The 23,807-nt window shown below is 51.3% G+C and overlaps 1 protein-coding gene across 1 annotated transcript in view; it reads left to right on the top strand.

Moving 5' to 3' along the window:
* LOC146009780 (putative DBH-like monooxygenase protein 2) overlaps nucleotides 1–23,807 on the top strand; it is a 39,166-nt gene that overhangs the window by 13,273 nt on the left and 2,086 nt on the right. Inside the window, exons 7-11 of the mRNA XM_083150240.1 lie at nucleotides 5,500–5,666; nucleotides 10,870–10,961; nucleotides 12,464–12,560; nucleotides 13,843–13,902; nucleotides 16,844–16,977. Of these exons, the coding sequence (XP_083006366.1) occupies nucleotides 5,500–5,666; nucleotides 10,870–10,961; nucleotides 12,464–12,560; nucleotides 13,843–13,902; nucleotides 16,844–16,977 (550 nt within the window). The remainder of the gene's footprint in view (nucleotides 1–5,499; nucleotides 5,667–10,869; nucleotides 10,962–12,463; nucleotides 12,561–13,842; nucleotides 13,903–16,843; nucleotides 16,978–23,807) is intronic.

The following is a 23,807-nucleotide window of genomic DNA, read 5'->3' on the forward strand; positions in this document are numbered from 1 at the left end:
TCCCCTGCCACCTCCAGTACATTGCATCACCACCCATCACTCCCCTGCCACCTCCAGTACAGTGCACCACCACCTGTCACTCCCCTGCCACCTCCAGTACAGTGCACCACCACCCGTCACTCCTCTGCCACCTCCAGTACACTGCACCACCACCCGTCACTCCTCTGCCACCTCCAGTACAGTGCACCACCACCCGTCACTCCCCTGCCACCTCCAGTACAGTGCACCACCACCTGTTACTCCCCTGCCACCTCCAGTACATTGCACCACCACCTGTCACTCCCCTGCCACCTCCAGTACAGTGCATTACCACCGGTCACTCCCCTGCCACCTCCAGTACACTGCACCACCACTCGTCACTCCTCTGCCACCTCCAGTACACTGCACCACCACCCGTCACTCCTCTGCCACCTCCAGTACAGTGCACCACCACCCGTCACTCCCCTGCCACCTCCAGTACAGTGCACCACCACCTGTTACTCCCCTGCCACCTCCAGTACATTGCATCACCACCCATCACTCCCCTGCCACCTCCAGTACAGTGCACCACCACCCGTCACTCCCCTGCCACCTCCAGTACAGTGCACCACCACCCGTCACTCCTCTGCCACCTCCAGTACACTGCACCACCACCCGTCACTCCTCTGCCAACTCTAGTACAGTGCACCACCACCCGTCACTCCCCTGCCACCTCCAGTACAGTGCACCACCACCTGTTACTCCCCTGCCACCTCCAGTACATTGCATCACCACCCATCACTCCCCTGCCACCTCCAGTACAGTGCACCACCACCCGTCACTCCCCTGCCACCTCCAGTACAGTGCATCACCACCTGTCACTCCCCTGCCACCTCCAGTACAGTGGACCACCACCTGTCACTCCCCTGCCACCTCCAGTACAGTGCATTACCACCGGTCACTCCCCTGCCACCTCCAGTACAGTGCATTACCACCCATCACTCCCCTGCCACCTCCAGTACAGTGCATTACCACCGGTCACTCCCCTGCCACCTCCAGTACAGTGCATTACCACCCATCACTCCCCTGCCACCTCCAGTACAGTGCATTACCACCCATCACTCCCCTGCCACCTCCAGTACAGTGCATCACCACCCATCACTCCCCTGCCACCTCCAGTACAGTGCACCACCACCCGTCACTCCCCTGCCACCTCCAGTACAGTGCATCACCACCTGTCACTCCCCTGCCACCTCCAGTACAGTGGACCACCACCTGTCACTCCCCTGCCACCTCCAGTACAGTGCATTACCACCGGTCACTCCCCTGCCACCTCCAGTACAGTGCACCACCACCCGTCACTCCCCTGCCACCTCCAGTACAGTGCACCACCACCCGTCACTCCTCTGCCACCTCCAGTACACTGCACCACCACCCGTCACTCCTCTGCCACCTCCAGTACAGTGCACCACCACCCGTCACTCCCCTGCCACCTCCAGTACAGTGCACCACCACCTGTTACTCCCCTGCCACCTCCAGTACATTGCACCACCACCTGTCACTCCCCTGCCACCTCCAGTACAGTGCACCACCACCTGTCACTCCCCTGCCACCTCCAGTACAGTGGACCACCACCTGTCACTCCCCTGCCACCTCCAGTACAGTGCATTACCACCGGTCACTCCCCTGCCACCTCCAGTACAGTGAACCACCACCCGTCACTCCCCTGCCACCTCCAGTACAGTGCACCACCACCTGTCACTCCCCTGCCACCTCCAGTACAGTGCACCACCACCCGTCACTCCCCTGCCACCTCCAGTACAGTGCACCACCACCTGTCACTCCCCTGCCACCTCCAGTACAGTGCACCACCACCCGTCACTCCCCTGCCACCTCCAGTACAGTGCACCACCACCCGTCACTCCCCTGCCACCTCCAGTACAGTGCATCACCACCTGTCACTCCCCTGCCACCTCCAGTACAGTGGACCACCACCTGTCACTCCCCTGCCACCTCCAGTACAGTGCATTACCACCGGTCACTCCCCTGCCACCTCCAGTACAGTGCATTACCACCGGTCACTCCCCTGCCACCTCCAGTACAGTGCATTACCACCGGTCACTCCCCTGCCACCTCCAGTACAGTGCACCACCACCCATCACTCTCTGCCACCTCCAGTACAGTGCATTACCACCGGTCACTCCCCTGCCACCTCCAGTACAGTGCACCACCACCCGTCACTCCCCTGCCACCTCCAGTACAGTGCACCACCACCTGTCACTCCCCTGCCACCTCCAGTACAGTGCACCACCACCCGTCACTCCCCTGCCACCTCCAGTACAGTGCACCACCACCTGTCACTCCCCTGCCACCTCCAGTACAGTGCACCACCACCCGTCACTCCCCTGCCACCTCCAGTACAGTGCACCACCACCCGTCACTCCCCTGCCACCTCCAGTACAGTGCATCACCACCTGTCACTCCCCTGCCACCTCTAGTACAGTGGACCACCACCTGTCACTCCCCTGCCACCTCCAGTACAGTGCATTACCACCGGTCACTCCCCTGCCACCTCCAGTACAGTGCATTACCACCGGTCACTCCCCTGCCACCTCCAGTACAGTGCATTACCACCGGTCACTCCCCTGCCACCTCCAGTACAGTGCACCACCACCCATCACTCCCCTGCCACCTCCAGTACAGTGCACCACCACCCATCACTCCCCTGCCACCTCCAGTACAGTGCATCACCACCCGTCACTCCCCTGCCACCTCCAGTACAGTGCACCACCACCCATCACTCCCCTGCCACCTCCAGTACAGTGCATTACCACCGGTCACTCCCCTGCCACCTCCAGTACAGTGCATTACCACCGGTCACTCCCCTGCCACCTCCAGTACAGTGCACCACCACCCGTCACTCCCCTGCCACCTCCAGTACAGTGCATTACAACCGGTCACTCCCCTGCCACCTCCAGTACAGTGCACCACCACCCATCACTCCCCTGCCACCTCCAGTACAGTGCATTACCACCGGTCACTCCCCTGCCACCTCCAGTACAGTGCACCACCACCCGTCACTCCCCTGCCACCTCCAGTACAGTGCACCACCACCCGTCACTCCCCTGCCACCTCCAGTACAGTGTATCACCACCTGTCACTCCCCTGCCACCTCCAGTACAGTGGACCACCACCTGTCACTCCCCTGCCACCTCCAGTACAGTGCATTACCACCGGTCACTCCCCTGCCACCTCCAGTACAGTGCATTACCACCGGTCACTCCCCTGCCACCTCCAGTACAGTGCATTACCACCGGTCACTCCCCTGCCACCTCCAGTACAGTGCATTACCACCGGTCACTCCCCTGCCACCTCCAGTACAGTGCACCACCACCCGTCACTCCCCACAGATTTCTCCTTGTTCACCTTTTTCACTTAGATTTTTTAATCTTTGTGACCCTACCACTGAAACATCCTGCAGTTCATCTTTCTGTTGGGGCTACTCTATGGTTTGGTTCTCATACCTCTCCGGAATTTATTCATCTCTCAAAAATGAATGCACTTCATTGGCTTCTACTACCACCTCCATGCAGATATTGCATAATACTATCATTCCTTACCTGATCTCCTTTAATCTTCTATTGTGTGTTTCCACCTGCCTCCCTGCCAATACACCGGTGTATCCCAACACTACCTAGAGTTCATCATTTTCACCCATCCTGGTAGTGCCCCTACTGTAGTCTCATTTTCCTGTTGACTGTACTACACACAGTTCCCCAAGCCCATTGCACTAGTGTCATCCTTGACTCTACTTCTGTTGTTCCTCCTGTCCCTTGTCTTGTCTTGATACCCTTATTGGTCTACTAATTTTCTCCTGCCTTGACTACTGCAACCTTCTATTATCTGGTCTTATCCTCACCCAACCTGCCCCTCTACAATCTATCCTTGATGCTATTGTTAGACTGTTGCTGCCCCACATCTTCCACACCTCCCTGTAAATTCCTAAATTGGTTACCCATTTCATCTAGAAATCAATTGTTGAGCAAAAAAAGTCCCTTGAAGACAGTCATGAATCACAGTAATTACCAATGAACTTGATCGATGGAGGAGAGTGCCCGGACTCTTCCACTCTTCTCCATCGTCCAAGGTCATTGGTAATTACTCATTATTCATATGACTATCTTCAAGGGACTTCTTTGCTCCACAAACTCTCTGGTCTTAACCAGTGCTAAATAGGAACAACCCAGCTTGCCATATTCACATGTGGTAGTCTGTTGGTATTGATTGTGTTTTTTTTAGGTGTTATTATTCACATTCTTATTTTAGACCATTAAAATTGTTTGACAGTCCCTCTACCAACTTTATACTTTATTCCTCCATTTATGAGAGGGCAGCTATTTACCCTTTGAGGTGTATTTAATGCACTGAGGGCGAGGTATCACTGCGAGCAGTGCCGATAGCTCGCCATCAGAGTTTTCAACTCGCTCCCTTCACTCACCGTCTCCACCTCACTGGCTTCATTGGGTGAGTGGGAAACGGCGAAACCTCGCCGTTTAAGGGGATCCTCACCGTCCTCTCACGGCAAGGAATTCTTCCTTATGTTGAATACGGTGAGGGACAACAAGGGGGTATAACGGCAAGGATGGCTTGTTTTCGACAAGGAAAAACCATCCTCGCCGTACAAACTCCCTCACCGGCCTACATTGAATACTGCCCTATGTCTTGTTGCTTTTCTTGCGGGGCTTGACTTTCCCCACCCTCTAGCAGCTGCTGTTAGAGCTTCCACTCAACAAGTGCATCAGCCACTACTTCTTGGTACTGTAGTTTGTTTTCATTGTTTCTTAAGGAGGCCATACACACGCAGATTTATCTGCAGATCTATCTGGTTGGAACAAAAACCTGGTTATGGATGAGAGCAAGTGACAGTTGACCATGTGCATGGAAATGCTGGAAAACTGACAAACTGTCACTCATCCATAACCATGTTTTTGTTCCAACCAGCCAGATCTGAAGATAAATCTTACTAGTGTATGGGCACCTTTACTCTGACCGTCAAAGATGTCCCCAACTCACTCTTTACTTTACATATATATATATTATATCTGGGGTCTCATCACAAGATAAACACCCCCCTCATCCTTTTGATCTCCCTCTGACGTACTCGTCTACTCCTGCCAGGTAACCACCTCTAATTTCAGTGTCCAAGAAAGTGTCAGGTGGGGGAGTTTGACTGGGGTGGCACACCTTTCAAACCGTAACATAGGTGTCCTAAGGCAAGCTCAGGAAAGACAAAAACCTCCCGTGGAGCAGAAGGACTTCATAAGATTTTCCCCAACTGTGAAAATTCCTACCTAATCTCACCAAATTAATCTCTCCTCACCTCTAAAGCCTAATCTACGCCCATCTGGTACTGCTTCTTCTGCCTCATCCTCTCCTCTGTGTCCACACTGTGATACGCTTGTTACTACTGACTTGGAGCTCTGGCTTCTCCATCTATATTGTAAGCTCTAGATGACTATGCTGGGGATGTTTGTTTTGCAGGGATTCTAGACAGTTCCGGAATAAGAGTCTATTACACTCCTGAGCTGCGCCCTCATGACGGCGCTCTCCTCATGACTGGGATATTTACATTTCCGTTCCAATTTATTCCTCCGGGTTCTGAAGACTTTAGAAATTATGGAGTCTGCAACACACATCTGATCCCGGAGGTAGGTGCTCGGGCTTCCTAGAAAAGTATCTCTGCCTGGACTGCTAAGCTTCTTATTGTCGCAATCAGGGGTTAAAGTGTGGGGGGGAACGGGGTGGAACTGAGTTCCACCACCTCTATTGGTGAGATGAAACTAGTTCAGCTCTGCCTTGGCCCTGGCACAGTAATTCTAGCAGAAAAGCATTATAGTTTGCATGTGGGTACCGAAAACCTTGCCACTGGCCCTGGCTCTGCCTAGTGGGGTGAGGGGAGGAGGGGTAATTAGGTGGCAGATGGAAAGGAGTTCCCGCACCTCTCCAGGACCACTTTTAGCCCTGGTTGCAATGAACATAGCAGAAAGCAGTGAAGAGCGGTCACCTCTAAGTTACTAGAGTCCACTCTTGATTATGTTGATTGAATTATGTTTCAAAGAAAACAACTGAGCAGAGTTAGGGGAAGCTTGATATGACAGATGTTGTCACTGGCGCTGTACCCCCTACATGTATTTCTATTCACCAATAGGCCGGGGTGAATTTAAGGGATCCTCCTCTGTCTAGAAGGGGGAACCTATGTTACTAACTGACCTTAACTCAAAGCCCTATGTGCATATAGGGGGTTTCTTTGTACAGTACTTGGAACTCATCGATCCTCCTCCTACTCAACTTTCAATTTCACACGAAAATACCATCAGCGACCATATATCTGTTAGATCGATACTGACCTTATGTCAATACCCTATTTGCACACAAAGGTATCTTTGACAATTTCTCTTCCGCCCCACAACTTCACTCTCACAGATTCACCCCTTGTGTCCAACACTCACCTAGGGACTGAGCCCTATGTGCGCAGAAAGGTTTCTTTGTCTGTCCCTCTCAATGTGGTCCCAGGGAATAAGCAGGTAATCGTAGTTCCTCAAAAACAGATGTTTTATTCCATAAAAATTGACAAGTAAAACAATGGTCAAAGGACCTGAACAAGCATATAAAATAAAATAAAAGAAGCTGGCAAGTGGAGACGATCCTGTGAATCACCAATCCGGATGGAGCACACAGCATGTCTTACAGCATGCCTCAACACCTAATCCAGCAACAAAAACTCAATAGACCAATGCGTTTCGGGCTTAAAAGTAGCCCTGTATCAAGGTATGGAGGCATACTGCAAGACAGGGTATTTGTACCCAAACACACTTCTCCTTCCAAACAAGGAGGAGAAGTATGTTTGGGTATAATGTCCTCGCTCATGCGAGCTGTACGCATTTGTCTATCGAGTTCAGAGCGGGGGTGGAAGTGGGTCCAAATTCAGCTGTGCAGTAATTAATGTGAAACAGCAATGGCGACGTTATCGGGTAGCTTTAGATAACAAGGGGGGTTATTCTAGTTCATTCTTTCTGACAAAATCCTTCTTAGATGGACAAAACCATGTGCACTGCGGGTGGGGCAGATGTAACTTGTGCAGAGAGAATTAGATTTGGGTGGGGTTTTTCTTCAAAGTGAGATCTATATTGCAGTGTAAAATCATGCAGTCAGTATTTTCCCTGCACAGAAACAAAAAAACTCACCCAAATCTAATTCTCTCTGCACATGTTACATCTGCCCCCCCTGCAGTGCACATGGTTTTGTCCATCTAAGAAGGATTTTGTCAGAAAGAATGAACTAGAATAAACCCCTAGGTGCGGCTCAGGGAAATAATCAGCTGGAGCACAGGGACGGAGAACAGGAGTGTAACAGAAAGGTTGTAAACAGGCGACTGTTTAGGATGCAGCCACTAGGTGGCAGCAAAGTACCAGAAATCAGAACTGAGTAGATGGCAAAGCAGCAGAAGCAGCAATAATGATAACATCTATGAGCACTGTCTATGGGATTGGCAGACGAAGCACAGGAATACACATGAATGATCGGCAGGTGGAATGCCATTGGTGAGAATAATCGTGTGTACACAAGATCGACAGTCGGATCGGATCGCATCGGATCGCACGGCCAGCCATGAGACATGCATGCAATTTTGACTATATAGTACAGATCTGTACTATATAGTCAATGCAGCCCAGTCCAGGTGGTTGCAACCTGGGGGGGAAATGCTCCAGGGGAGAGGCCTAGCACCTGCGAAACCTGCGTCCTAGCTCCCACGCAACCAGAGGCCGTAAACACCTGGCCTGTAAGCAAAACACTTTGCAATGAAATACTTTTGCATGGGTTACTTAAAACGTAGCAAAATACACAGAAAGAAATCCTCAGTGAAAATACAAAGTACAATGCAAGCAAGACAATACCTGCGCAAAACACTAGGGGGCTTACCTTCCTCTGGCTGCTCACGGCCACACCCCAGTAGCCACCGTGGTTGTGACTGAGCCCACGGGCCTGCTGCCCGGCTAACTGCTGCTGCAGGCCTGTTGCCCGGCTGGAAAGGCCTCAGACCTGGGGGGTCTGGGCCTAATACACCCAGGGCCAGAAGGCCCAACTTACCATGGCTACGGACTAAGAGTGCCTGACTATTGTCCCCAAAGGCTGACGGGGCCTGTATGCTCCCCACGGGCCGAGTGCTTGAACCCTGGTGGTCTAGAGCTGATACTGGTGGGCCCAGACCTCCTGCCCAAGGGCCAGGAGGGTCCTCCTGTACCTGCCCACGGGGCAAGAGGATCCAGCTGCTGTCTCCACAGGCCGACGGGGCCTGAATGCACCCCACAGGCCTAGTGCCCGAACCCTGGTGATCTAGGGAGGATGCAGAGGTAGGCGGCCCACGGCCATTTACCTTTAGTTGGTAGAGCCACCCGGGGGGGAAGCTTGCTTTCCACCACCGGGAGGCCGCTCCCTTCTGCTTTTTCTTCTTCTTTCTTCTGCCTCTGTCCCGTCCTGGCCAGCGGTGCTGCTTTGTCTGCTGTGGCCACCGGGTATTTTTAGGCTTGATCCCAATGTTCTCTGGTCCCGTCTGCCACCGCCGCTTCCACCATCTTCTGGAGCCGCTTCTGGCTCTGACAGCATCCACGTGGCGCTTCTCCCTCTTCTCTTCTCTTCTCCACTTGTCTCTCCTCGTGGCGGGTTCTTCCTGTTTAACCCCCCACTGGCATCTGATGTCAAATGTTGGGGGCGGGGTGGAGGGCAGTGTGGCGGGCGCCAATTGGCCCGCCGTGGCTGCCTCCTGTTGGCTGCCCCTTAGGGAGCCATGATTGGCTCCTGAAGGGCGCCATTTTCAATGGGACCAGTGACATGGCCTGCAGAACTACTTCTGATCCTGATTGAGGAGTAAATTGATGATTAGGGAGTTGGCGGTGTGGATTGCAGACACTTGGATACAACAGGGATTTAGGTGTCACTGGACTGCTTACGCTCTTAGCCAAAGTTTCTGAACTTAACAATTACTTATGATGAATACGCTGCAGGTGACGTATAAGGGAGGATGTTCCTAGGTGGTAAGCATCCTTACCCCTACTTATTACACTTTTATAAAGACTACATGTGGCAAGACAGTTGTCTGGATTTGGATAGAAATAATTCCAGACCGAAGAGGTGGATTTTTTGGTCTTCTGCCCAGGCATGATTATTGGCTTTCTCATCCCACGGCCAAGATCTGTCTCCACCGATGCCTGATTCAAACCACATCACCATCAGAAGCCTCATCGACAAATTCCTCCTCAATGCCAGATACCCCAATATCCTCCTCATCCTTAACAGTGACATCCTCAATCTCAATGTCAGCAACTGAACTGGTCAAGCTCCTCCCGGCACTTGCAGAAGGTGTGCAAATGGTGGAAGGAGCCTCCTCTTCCCGTATAGTGTTGGGAAGGTCAGACCTAGACATGGCAACCACCAACACACTTGGATAGCTGTGCTTTAACCAGTTTTATTTTTTTTATTTTTTGAGAGGCTCCCATCTTCAGGAGAAGCTCAACCACCAGTCATGACCATAGGCCAAGGCCTTGGCCTTTCCTTGCCACTTCATGCAGTGAATGGCATATTGTCAATTTTAAGTTTCTCTTAACAGACTTTGTTTTTTTTTAATTAGCATTAGATTTTTTTATTTGTTTTTTCAGGCCCTCTATGACATTGGGCATCAGCTTTAGCAGACAATGTTGATAGACTTGCATTGTCAATTTCATGACTAGTGGCAGCAGCTTCAGCACTAGGAAGTGGTTCCTGATCTTTAAATTGTGTGTCCTCCTCCTCCATTTCTGTATCAACATACACCATTGCTGGACTTATATGGCAGAACCACTGGACTTATACAGCAGCACAGCATAGGACACCACCGCTGGACTTATACAGCAGCACCACTGAACTTATATGGCAGCACTGCTTGTTAAGTGGACCCTTAACACCTTGAATGGTGGGTTTTTGTGGGGCAAGACAAACCTACCAGGACAGGTTTGTCCTGCCCCAGAAATACTCACCACAGAAGGGGCAGCCGCTGCCTTATGCAGCAGACCCTGCTCCTCTGTGGAAAGCTGCCGGCTTTGGCTGTCTGTGGATGCTTGGAGAAGTTTGGGGCTGCTTGGGGGAGGGGCTCAGGATTGCTCAGGTGTTCAGGCGCTCATCTGTTCGGGCATTCCTGTCTTTGGACATGAAGAGCTGAGCGCGGCCGAACCTCCCGGAGCGGTGATAGGGAGGATCGCTATGGTGGTGGTGATGGGGAGAAACGGCAACAGGGGGAGGATCAGTGACTGGGGGGTTGGTGGTGCGCCAATGGTTCACCCCTGGCACACCCTTTCTTTACAGTGGCATGCACAGAATTTTTTGGGAGATACCACTCCTGCAGCTCAGCCCAAGAAATAGTGCCATACCACCTAAGGAGTTAATGACCTCTAAGGTCCATTAAATTAAAAAAAAAACATTTTCAAACGTTTGAGCATTGCACAAGCATAAACTTTCACCCCTCCATTGGGCCTTAAGACTAGTTTTGAAACAATTTAAAATAAAAACATAAATCTACAGTGGATTGTAGTACTTAGTACCTGTATAGCGCATTGCTACCAGCATGCAATCCCTAAGTCTTTTGAATCTCTGCTATTGACTGTTTGCAACCAGTGTGCAATCCTAACAATATCTTGCTACACTGCACCTTTATTAAACAATCACAATCACAGACATATGGCAAATTTAAACTATAAAAGTTTTAAGAATGTCAAGATACCAAAACCTGCTGATAAACATAGGGTAGACAAAGAAAATTAAATTGGACAGGATTCAAGTCTAATCTAAATAGTATTTTGACACTTTCTTTCTTTCCTTTAGCTTTTGAATGAGACGGTGGGTGACCTGACCGTTACCACATATCTCCTGCATGGTCATCTCAGCGTTCACGGAATGAGAATAATGCATTACCGGTATCAATTATTCCTCAAAAACTTTTAAAGCAGTTTAATGATGAACTTTTCTTAACCCTTTGATTGCCAACGTTGCTGTGAGCGATCTTCAAAATATCCGCTAAAAATGCCAACGTCGCTCACAGCGACTGTTCTCTTAGTATAAATAAATACAGACACGGCCGAGTCAAATAAGTGAGGTTTAGTTAAATATTGCTCCCAAGCTGTGAGCGACGCCGGCAATTTTAACGGATATTTTGGGGATCTCTTACAGGTGAACAATAGGAATTTGTTTATTAATAGAAAAGTTGAATGAACGCAGTGCCATCTTTCCCATTGGGCTTATTGGGCAGTTGCCCAGGGGCCCAAGGATATTAGGGCCCCACTCCAATGGGGAAGACGGCACTGCCTCGGGCAGCGGCGGTTGGGAGCTTGTACTATCGCTATTTGTGCTGCTGATTTTGAAAAGACTGACCGGATGGTAATTGGCTGAGCGTCAGGCCAATCAGCTTCCATACAGTCCTTTCTAAATCAGTAGCGCTTCCTGCCCGCCGCCCGGCAAATAGCGCTCCCCGCCGATGCTGCACATAGGTTTGTGGGTGGGTGCCCTCAAATTATTTTGCCATGGAGCCCACGCTAGCTGACAACCGGTGATGTCAACTGCCAACCCCCACATGTCTGTCACTGCCACAATTGCATGAGAACGCCCAACCCAGCGCTCTCATGGAAACAGCCCAGCGCCCCACACCTCCCGCCCTTCGCTCGCATAGATGGGTGCGTGCCTGACTACTCCTGTCTCCGGCTGTGCAGCTCTGTGCAGCGTGATGTGGTCAGAGGTCACGCTGCGCAGACCGTCGCACCGCTGCACCCCGCACCCCCTTACTGCAGAATAGTGATGTACACAGAGGCGTAGCTACGTTTTGGGCGCCCCCCCCGCCATTAGGGGGGGGGCGCCCCCCCCCCCCCCCGCCGCCGCCCCGCCGAGCACCCCTACCCCGCCGCCCATGCAAACCCCCCCCCTCAATCCCCCACAGCCTTACCTATCGCGCTGGTCCCGGCGGCTCCGTTCTTCTGCTGAGGACCACCAGAAAATGGCCGCCCCCATACAGCAGACAGTTTCAGAGAACTGTGTGCTATATGGGGGCGGCCATTTTGTGGTGGTCCTCAGCAGAAGAACGGAGCCGCCGGGACCAGCGCGATAGGTAAGTCTGCGGGGGATTGAGGGGGGGTTTAACTATAGCACCGCAGCCCCCGGCGCCCCCACATGCACAGCGCCCCCCCCCCCCCCCCCCGCGGTGGCGGGGGCTGCGGTGCTATAGTTACGCCCCTGGATGTACAGATAGGCCTTGCATTCATTTTTCCTACAGTAATCTTTAGAATTGCATCTTCAGAAAACATATTCCCAGTTTAAAGCCATACATTGCACAGATCAATTACAATCTCGTAGAGTAGATCGTATTTAAGTGCCTGTGACAGTGTTTCACTGCTTTACTGATAACTGGCATTATCTGATCTCTCTATAGGAATGGAACTTTGATCGGCAGTCTCGGGGAAGACAAAAAATATGACTTCCGTTTCCAACAAGTTAGAAATCTGCCCAGAACAGTAACAGTAAAAATGGTATGAACCATGTGAATGTATATGCTATGAACTAACTACAAACTACAAGCCCCCGACTTACAGTCCCTGGTCCTCTCTTTCCTTCATATGGTAATATTATCGCTACTTGATAAATAGAATTACAGAAATTACATGCCACTAAACATATTTTTTTTAATGGCAAATCTCCCAAATTGTATGCCCTAAGTGCCGCCAAATCTAATGCTGCCCATACATATGTGAGATCTCGCATGCAATCAATCGATTTCAGCCACATCTGGCTGATAAATATAATGATTGCATGCATTTTTAAGCTGACGTTCGACGCGATGCCAGGCACGCCATCGAATGTCGCATCGATAGATATTATGAGCTGCACATTATATTTATCGAATTGCATGAGCAATCACATGTGGTTTTTAACCACATGCGATTGCTCTAATGCAATCAGAGGCGGGTTCGGGGAGCGGGGCCGGGATGGGGACCGGAGCGCTGGTGGGGAGCCGGTACCTTAATGCTGGGGACCGGCGGTACTCAGCAGCAGCAGGGGAGGCATGGTGGCTGTGTAGCGGGGACCGAAGTGGTGGAGCTTTCAGGCGGCGGGACTCGGCAGTGGCAGCAGATGACTTTGAAACACTGGACGGCCCTCTGATTGGCTGAGGCTGCTGATAGAGAGCTCTCTCAGCCAATCAGAGGGCCGTCCAGTGTTTCAAAGTCACTGCTGCTGCTGACAAGTCCCGCCGCCTGAAAGCTCCACCGCTATGGTCCCCAGCTCCGGTCCCGCCTACACAGCCCCACACCACCCCTCTTCCAGCACCTGATGTCCATCGCAGGATGGCATGCGACTTCGGGTGCTGCACTGGGCACCACTTGATGTGATCAGATGCGATGGGACATTGTTTGAATACCCCTTGCTGTCTTTGGTGCCGTCAAGTCATGTACAATATATGCAGACATTGACAAAAGGCATTGGGGGGAAATTTACTAGGATTGGAGTTGTATTTCAGATGGGAAGTTGCTATTGGCAACCAATCAGATACAATCTATTATCTTCTAGAAGGTGCTCCCCCCCCCCCCCCCCCCCCCCATTATGTTTACAAATATCATGTTCATTTTAAAGAAACTGCACCACCCCCGTTTTGGTTTCCTGGGTGTAATTGCCTCCTGCTTACCCATGTGAGCAGAATTTTAGCAGGACTTGACAAGAACATAACTTACAATGTCCTGCCCATAATCGCTACAGTTACATGTATTGGGACATTGTTTGTCTATAGCCTTCAGTAACGTTTCCCTATGTACACAGGGCGATCAGATAGTGGTGGAATGTGCATCCGGGACAATGGACAGAGAAGGAGTCACATATGTAAGTATCATTAGGAGGTTGCCGGGGTCCGCCCACAAAAATGCTGGACACGGCTATAGAAACACTGGGCGGGCCTGTCAGAATGCGGTCACATGACGTCTGCACCCGCCCCCCCCCCCCCCATCTTGGCCATCTTAGTCAAGGACTAACTCAACCAACTCAAGCTGAATCAGGCCCAACATGGAGAAAGATAATGTACCAGCCAATCGTGTCATTTTTCAAGCTTAGGTTTTAACATGGAAGTTAGGAGCTGATTGGCTGGTACTTTATAGGTGCCCATACACTAGTAAGATTTATCTTCAGATCTGGAACAAAAACATGGTTATGGATGAGTGACAGTTTGGCAGTTTTCCAGCATTTCCAAGCAAATGGTCAACTGTCATTTGCTCTCATCCATAACCATGTTCTTGTTCCAACCAGCCAGATCTGCAGATAAATCTGCTTGTGTATGGCCACCTTTATTACGCAAACTTCTGTATACTTCAGAAAACTGAAGAAAAAGTGTAATCCTTTGCTAGGATACTGCAAGAAAAATGACTGAAATGTAACCAGCTCGAGAAGTGACAAAATAGGCTCCAGTACAGGGGTGAGGAAAAGTGGTTTTGGGAAGTTCCTCTTATCTGCAGATACAGCTGTTTGCTCTCCCGTGTACAAAATGATCTTGATGCAAATTGCATATTATTGCACTTGTCATGTGTGCAGGAAAATAAATCTGTAATTTCCCTTTCACACAGAAAACCAAATTACCGGGTGAAGCCGTTCTATGCGGTCATTTGCAGTTATATGCGGGTCCTATTTCTGTGTGAAAGGGTCAACCCGGGTTGTCAATCCCAGGAATTTGCAGGGGTCGAGGACCTGGGATCAGGGCCGCCACTAACAATGTTGGGGCCCAGGACTGACCTTCAGCCCGAGCCCCCAGCGGCGGCACCCCCCCCCCTCGCGCCCTGGCACCCCGCCTCCCCCTACCCCCCCCCCAATTACTATTACTTACCAGCGGTGGTGGCGCCGCAACATCTCCCAGGCTCAAGCAGCGCAGCATCTTCTCCCTCCTTCATGTCAGGAGTCGGAACTCAGAGCACTCACTGCACAGTGCAGCCTGCAGAGCGCCGAGCCCCTCTGCATCCTAGGCTCGCCGTCCTGCAAGCTGCACTGTGTATTGTGCATGCCTGGCCGCTGGCGCGGGGTGGGGGATGCATTGTGCGGGGGGGTGTGTGTGTGTGGGGGGTGGGGTGGTGCCGCGCCACTGTGGGCAGCGGCCTGGGCCCCTCCAGAGGCCGGGGCCCGGGACAGCTGTACCCCTGGCACCCCCCTGTCGGCGGCCCTGCCTGGGATTTTCGACCAGGGTTGACCCTTCCACAAAGAAGAAATACCCGTGTTACTCAGCAAATTACCATGTGGGAATTTTTAACCCAGTAATTTGCTTTTCTATGTGAAAGTGGTTCAGGCTTGGACCGCCAAAATTACCTGGCAATAAAAATCCTGGGTAAAAGCCGGGATTTTCAGACATTTCTGTCTGAAAGTGGTATAATTTGCTGTGTAAAGAGTTGCATGTATCATTGTAGTCCGTCCACCCCCCTATTTATATATTTTGTTTGCAATGACCACATGCACTGGCACAAATGATAAGCATTGAAACTGTTGTATTTGTGCTTCCATCCAACTACAGCTGTGCACCAGCTAGGTGATCTGGGGAATGTGACAGTTAGTAATGACTACAGCTGTGCACCAGCTAGGTGATCTGGGGAATGTGACAGTTAGTAATGACTACAGCTACAGCTGTGCACAGCTAGGTGATCTGAGGAATGTGACAGTTAGTAATGACTACAGCTGTGCCCCAGCTAGGTGATCTGGGGAATGTGACAGTTAGTAATGACTACAGCTGTGCCCCAGCTAGGTGATCTGGGGAATGTGACAGTTAGTAATGACTGCACCTGTGCACCAGCTAGGTGATCTGGGGAATGTGACAGTTAGTAACGACTACAGCTGTGCACCAGCTAGGTGATCTGGGGAATGTGACAGTTAGTAACGACTACAGCTGTGCACCAGCTAGGTGATCTGGGGAATGTGACAGTTAGTAATGACTACAGCTGTGCACCAGCTAGGTGATCTGGAGGATGTGATAGTTAGTAATGAGTACAGCTGTGCACCAGCTAGGTGATCTGGTGAATGTGGCAGTTAGTAAGGACTACAGCTGTGCGCCAGTTAGGTGATCTGGGAATGTGACAGTTAGTAATGACTACAGCTGTGCACCAGCTAGGTGATCTGGGGAATGTGACAGTTAGTAATGACTACAGCTATGCACCAGCTAGGTGATCTGGGGAATGTGATAGATAGTAATGACTACAGCTGTGCACCAGCTAGGTGATCTGGAAAACATGGACCCTTGGTAGATCTCCACGAACTGTTTGGCCACCCCAGACCCCCCTAAACTAGACTGCTCTGACATTTGTCTACATAAGAACACCCAGTAAAAGCTTACTATTTGGTATTACGAATGGGAAATTCAAGTGGTAACATCAATGTCACCCATATTATTTTCATCAAAAAATGCCTATCACTATCATTGATTAAAAAAAAAAACTTGTTTTTGTCATCCAAAAACATTGGCTTTGGAGACCAGGGTGACATTAATCCTTTTTAATTAAAAACATCAACTATAAACCTCAACACATAGATAAATTAGCACTTAAAGACAGGGATACCCAGAGGAGGTAGGTGGGAAGCAAATACCAAGGCCTGGGCATGTCTGAAGACCCAGGCTTGTCAGTGAGGTGCAGCACCCATAGGTGGTGTGGCTATGCCCTCTGCAGCATGTAAGGAGAGCCCCTGGACCTGGTCACACCTCCACAGGCTTGGCCACACCTCCTAGCATAGGGCCTGAGCAATCTCTTGATTGCCCCGCTGAGAGATATTTGCATGTGAATAACTTGTATCTCCATAGGGAGGTCCTGCTACCGTAAATGAGATGTGTATTGGATTCCTGTTCTATTACCCGGACATTCCAATTGCGGCCTGCTGGAGTTACCAGGATATTTTTCATGTGGCAGATGCCCTAGGGCTGGAAAAGGCGGAAAGGTGCGTCCCAGTTCATCTAACAGAATGTGCATATTAATGTATGTTTTATTTGAAACGTTTCGGTTCTCTGGGATTACTTTCTCCAGCACCTGGCCAGCCAGCTTTATATAGGGAAAGAGGGAACTGTCAGAGTCATGGAAACACATGGGTCTGATAACGTCCAATTAGAGTAGAGCTGGGGCGGAGTTAAGGTTTTCTGAAGGTGCTGATTCTTGTGGACAGGGCCATCGATGCTGGACAGCTGGCGTGAACCTTTGTCACATTCAAGCCATCGATCACTATGGGAGAATTGGATGAATGTGTTTAAACATGGTTTGCTATCCTGACAGATTACCAGAGTGTTTCACTAGAAACGTGTTGCTATTTTGAAGTTGTTATTTATGTATGCGTATGGTTATGTGTGTGTGTGTGTTTTTATATACTGTATACATGCCCTTGTCTCATCCAAGCCTCTACCCACCTGCCCCCTTGACCCATTCCTTCTCACCCTTCTTGTTTCCTTTATCTTGATAGCTGCTCCCAACTCAGCCACCTCCTCATCTTTCCATCCAAGATCTTTGAGTAGCTTGTCTATAAAGGCTTCACCACTTCTCACTCCTCCAAATATCTCCTAGACTCCTAGATTGTACAACACTCAACAGAAATCGACCTTACATTTGCTGTTAACGAACTTCTTGAAGTCAAATCTAAGGATAATTTGTCTCCACTCTCCCTCTTCCTGTCTGTTCAACTCTTCACCTTCAAACCCACCATTCTGTTGGTGCTATGACTTGTCCTCTGATAGTTGGCGTCTTTCCTCTACAGCGAATCTCTTCCTCTGACTCCACCTACACCACTCGTTTTTCCATGTGGGTGTCCTCCCAAAGTATGTTTTGGGCCCTTTAATCTTCTCTTTATACCTCTTCACTTAGAGAGCTCATTAGCTCCTATGGGAGGGATGCAATGGGTGGCAAGTCCGGCAGTCATTTGGGATGCAGTGTAGCGTAACACCTTTGTGGTTGACCCCAACTGACTTTGCGGTCAGGGTGATGTGCTGGTGAGGAGGTGAGTATACATTTTTTCCCAGTTCCATTTTGGATTATTTTACTGGAAAAGAGGACCGCCCTACAGGGGATCCTATAGGTAAGTATGTATGTATGTATGTATACGCCAGTATGTTGTTAAACTTTTTCTATACAGGGTGTCGGTCTTGTTTTTTTAGTATTGATCATGCTGTGGAACTACAAGTCCCAGTGAGCCCTTTAATGCCCCGCATGCAAGGACTAGTGGTTCTTCAATACCTGCTTGGTGGGAGGCTTGCTGGGGCTTAAAGTTCCACAGCACAACCCAATACAAACTACTGTATCAACCGGGCACCCACCACCTAGGGGTTCCAGGGGTTGCCCCAGGCTTCAGAACTGGATGCGGAGGCATGTGGGGGGCCACTTTATTAGAGGGGTCCCCACTCCCCCAGCGCTGACTAGCCAGGAGGTGATGCACTTTTTTTTGGAACCAGGGCAGGTTCAAGAGCCAGGTTCTGGTTTTTGAAATACAGGGGGGACAGCAGCACTTTTTTTTTCCTGTATTTCTCAAACCAGGACCCTTTCAAAGAAGCCAGAGCTGGTTATGATTTGGGGGGAACCTATGCCATTTTTTTTTTACTTTTATTAAAAAAGAGCACACTCCCATTACTAAAATAAATTGGCAGAAATCGCAAATTATTTCTGGTTTGTTTTAAAATATCACTGCCTATTACTTGGGTAATTTTTGGCCAAAAATCGCACGTGACACATTTTTGATAAGGGGTTTCCTTTTCTATCACTTGGTCAGCTGATCAGTGTGCACCTCAGCTTACCACACAGATCAGCTTACTGCTTTCCAGAGAAGAAGCCACAGACTGAGAGTTATATAGTGGGATGAGCAGGGTCCCCAGCAGCACAGAGTATACCAGGAGATCAGAGCCGGATTAAGGTGGGGTGGTCTTGAATGGGCCCCCCGCACCAGCCGCTACAGATAGTCTCGAAAGAGGTCCCATTCTAGCAGCCACTGCACTGCTCCCCCAGTGGCAGCCGCCACTGCCACCGATACTGCAGAGCCGTGCTGAGCTGTGACAGCTGACTGCTATATGTGAAGTTGCAGCCTGGGCTGGGAGTGGCTGGCGCGCAGGCTGCAATAGATGAGATGGCGACCCGGCGACAGCACTTTACCTCCTCTGCCCGCCCCGCCATCTGCCCATCTTCTGCCTGCCATCCGCCCCATCCTCCGCCTGCTGTCTGCTTGAGGTTAGGTAAATGGCAGAAATTTTGTGGAGTATTTTATATGTTTTCTATGGATATTTTATTTGAGTACCATACAGAGGTGCATGAAGGACAGAGGGACGGAGAGATGAAGGGAGGACAGGAAGATGGAGAGATGAAGGGAGGACAGGAAGAGGGAGGGGTGAAGGGAGGGCAGGGGGATGGAGAGATGCAGGGAGGACAGGAAGAGGGAGAGGCGAAGGGAGGACAGGAAGATGGAGAGGTGAAGGGAGGACAGGAAGAGGGAGAGGTGAAGGGAGGACAGGGGGATGGAGAGATGTAGATAGGACAAGAAGATGGAGAGGTGAAGGGAGGACAGGAAGAGGGAGAGGCGAAGGGAGGACAGGAAGATGGAGAGGTGAAGGGAGGACAGGAAGAGGGAGAGGTGAAGGGAGGACAGGGGGATGGAGAGATGTAGATAGGACAAGAAGATGGAGAGGTGAAGGGAGGACAGGAAGAGGGAGAGGCGAAGGGAGGACAGGAAGATGGAGAGGTGAAGGGAGGACAGGAAGAGGGAGAGGTGAAGGGAGGACAGGGGGATGGAGAGATGCAGATAGGACAAGAAGATGGAGAGGTGAAGGGAGGACAGGAAGAGGGAAAGGCGAAGGGAGGACAGGAAGATGGAGAGGTGAAGGGAGGACAGGAGGAGGGAGAGGTAAAGGGAGGACCCCCTGATGGAGAGGTGAAGGGGGGACAGAGAGGTGCAGGCAGGGCCGCCGAGAGGCAGGGGGGGGGGGGGGGTACATTGTATCTGGCCCCGGGCCTGCCAGGGGGGCCCGGGTCCGGACACACACTTTAAAATATATTTTTTGGGCTGCGGGTGCGTCGGGAGGACAAGGACCTGTCCGCCCGCCCGCCCATGTGTCCGGCCACCCGCCCGTCATCTGCCCCTGCCTTCCCCTGTCTGTCCTTCCCCTGCACACAGACAGACAGACGCTAGAAGTCATAGTTCACCTCTAGCGTATGACAGGTAGCGCATCTCTGCACTTCCTGGTAATGCTGCCGGTCTGTGCTCCCTGTCAGACACTGGATGTGAAAAATGACTTCTAGCGTCTGTCTCTCTGTGCGCTGGGGAAGGCAGGGTAAAGCAGGGGCAGCAGCAGCTGATGGGCGGGTGGCTGGGTACATATTAACCCCTTGGCAACGAGCTAGAACCCCTGGCAATGGAAATAAACCCCCCTTGGCAACGAGCAAGAACCCCTGGCAAAAAATATTAACCCCTTGGCAACATTTAATAACCCCTTGGCAATGAGCAAGAACCCCTGGCAATGAACATTAACCACCCCTTGGCAACGAGCAAGAACCCCTGGCAATGTACATTAACCCCCCCTTGGCAATGAGCATTAACCCCTGGGAACAAATATAAACCCGTTGGCAACAAGCAATAACCCCTGGCAATGTATTGCTCATTGCCAATAACCCCTTGGCAACGAGCAAGAACCCCTGGCAACGGACATTAACCCCCCTCTTGGCAACGAGCAAGAACCCCTGGCAACGGACATTAACTCCCTTGGCAACAAGCAGGTAATTTATAATGTATTAGAAGCCTTACTGTGGGGGGCAACGTGGTGTGGCATAGTCAGTGTGTATCGATTTTTGTGTGACATCCCATTTTTTGGGACGGTCCTGTGGGAATTAGACACTGGCCATGCCCTCACAGCGACAAAATGGCGCCCAAAAATTTTTGACGTGTGCCTGCGGCAAGCACATATATTCCTTTCTCCACTGCCGTAGTTGGGAGGTATGCATTAGGTGTGAGGAGTATTGCAATGTGTGGCATAATGTGTCAGGGGCATTACAGTGTGCAGCATAGTATCAGGCATTATGGTGTGCTGCATCATGTTTCAGAGAAATGGTGGTGTGTGGCATAATGTATCGGGCATTACAGTGTGCAGCATATTTCGCTGGGCATTACGGTGTGCGGAATAGTATTAGGGGCATTGTTCAAATTTTAGTAGCTCTCTTGGACTTTTTTTTTGTCTTTCTGTCACAAGTAGCTCTCGCTCAATTAAGGTTGGAGACCACTGGACTAGGAGAGCGGGCATGGGGTTAGCTGTGTCCATGCACCAACTCACGCATTCGCGTGTGCAGTCTAATGCCGGGCAGCGTCTGAGCACTCGCTCAGACACTGCCCGGCTGTTCCCGACCTGGCGTGCGGCCTGCGCTGTGTGATTCAGCCATAGGTCACGCTGCGCAGGCCGCATCGCTGACCACCAGTGCCAGAACCTGCTTGCCGCCGGGCCTCCCACATCATACCCGACACCGGAATCTGCTCGCCGCCGGGCCTCCCACATCATACCCTACGCTGGAACCTGCTCGCCACCGGGCCTCCCACGTCGCACATGTCTAACCGACACCTGCCTCTGCACTGCGGCCGCCTGCCCCCTCCGCAGCAAGTCAGTGTGGGGGCACAGGGGGCAATTTTCTTTTAGGGATGCCTATCCCTGGATCCCGGGAATACCGGGTTTCAGCATTTTTCAATCCCAGTGATATTGGTGTACCGGCCCCAAGATTTCTGTTGCCATCCCTTACATAGAAATGACCTTCTAGACCTACTTTGTCTCTGTCCCTGCGTCCCCACCATCTCTGTCCCCACCATCTGGCCCTTCGTCACCACCGTCTCTGTCCCTGCATCCCACCATCCCGCTCTATGCACCTTTGTCCCCACCATCTCTCTCCCTCCATCCCCACCATTCCTCTCACTGTCCCTGAATTTTGCCTCAATCTGTGTGGAATAATTTGAATTTTGTGTCATTCCATGTGGCATACTGTGAATTCTGTCTAGCATAATGTGTAAGGGGCAAGTATAAGGGGTCTACTATTGTGTTGCATAAAGGGTATACGGTGTGGTACACACCCCTATATCCTTTAATGGCCACACCTCTTTTCTGTTGCTTGCCACTCCAGGGGGGCCCCGTGACGCTGTTGTACCGAGGCCCAGGATTTCTCTTGGCAGCCCTGGGTGCAGGGGGGACAGGAGGATTGCGAGGTGCAGGGGAATGGAAAGGTGGGACAGAGGGACAGACTTTTTCTTTCTCCTCTCCGGGAGAAGCCAGGAGAGGAGACCCAACAGCAGCATGTCAGGGGGGCGGGACAGGCAGACGTCATCAAGCCCTGCCCCCATGACAGTCAAACAACAGAATTTGAGGGTCAGCGAATTAGGGGAGGGGCTAAAATGACGTGATTTGCGTCATTTTAGCCCCGCTCCTCGCCGCGGACCAGCGAAAATGGTAATTTTTGTGCTGCAGGGAAGGAGGGTGCGGGGGCTGCCTGGCCAATGCAGGAGGATTGCCCACCTTCCCGGGGGGCCGGGAGAAGGACACGATTTTCGGGAGCCTCCCGGCGATTCCGGGAGGGTAGGCAAGCCTGAGGTGCAGGGGGGTGGAGAGGTGCAGGGGGATCGGGGGCAGAGAGGTGCACGTAGGACAGGGGATGGAGAAGTGCATGGGGGACGGCGAGGTGCACGGGGGTGAGAGGTGACATGATGGAGAAGTGCAGGGGTGACAGGAGGACGGAGAGGTGCAGGGAAGGAGGGACTGAGAGGTCCAAACAAACACACATATATATATATGAAGAGATTAATGATGTGTTAATGGGAGGAGTAGAATCCCCAGCAGCACAGAGTATATCAGGAGATGAGTGATGTGTCAGTGAGGACAAGGCTGCATGTGACAGGGGCAGTGACATGAGATGAGGAGGGGAATGGAGGCAGCAGGAAGCCACAGACTGAGAGTCATACAGTGGGAGGAGCAAAGTCCACAGCAGCACAGAGTATATCAGGAGATGAATGATGTGTCAGTGAGGACAGGGCTGCATGTGACAGGGGCAGTGACATGATGTAAGGAGGGGAATGGAGGCAGCAGGAAGCCACAGACTGAGAGTTATATAGTGGGAGGAGCAGGGTCCCCAGCAGCACAGAGTATATCAGGGGATGAGTGATGTGTCAGTGAGGACAGGGCTGCATGTGACAGGGGCAGTGACATGATGTGAGGAGAGATTCGGTGCAGCAGGAAGCCACAGACTGAGAGTTATATAGTGTGAGGAGCAGGATCCTCAGCAGCACAGAGTATATCAGGAGATAAGTGATGTGTCAGTGAGGAGAGGGCTGCAAGTGACAGGGGCAGTGACATGTGAGGAGGGGAATGGAGGCAGTAGGAAGCCACAGACTGAGAGTTATACAGTGGGAGGAGCAGGGTCCACAGCAGCACAAAATATATCAGGAGATGAGTGATGTGTCAGTGAGGACAGGGCTGCATATGACAGGGGCAGTGACATGATGTGAGGAGGGGAATGGAGGCAGCAGGAAGCCACAGACTGAGAGTTATATAGTGGGAGGAGCAGGGTCCCCAACAGAACAGAGTATATCAGGAGATGAGTGATGAGTCAGTGAGGACAGGGCTGCACGTGACAGGGGCAGTGACGTGATGCGAGGAGGGGAATGGGGGCAGCAGGAAGCCACAGACTGAGAGTTATATAGTGGGAGGAGCAGGGTCCCCAGCAGAACAGAGTATATCAGGAGATGAGTAAAGTGTCAGTGAGGACAGGGCTGCATGT

Source organism: Crinia signifera, chromosome 6 (assembly GCF_055691185.1).
Source record: "Crinia signifera chromosome 6, ASM5569118v1, whole genome shotgun sequence".
NCBI classification, from domain to species: domain Eukaryota; kingdom Metazoa; phylum Chordata; class Amphibia; order Anura; family Myobatrachidae; genus Crinia; species Crinia signifera.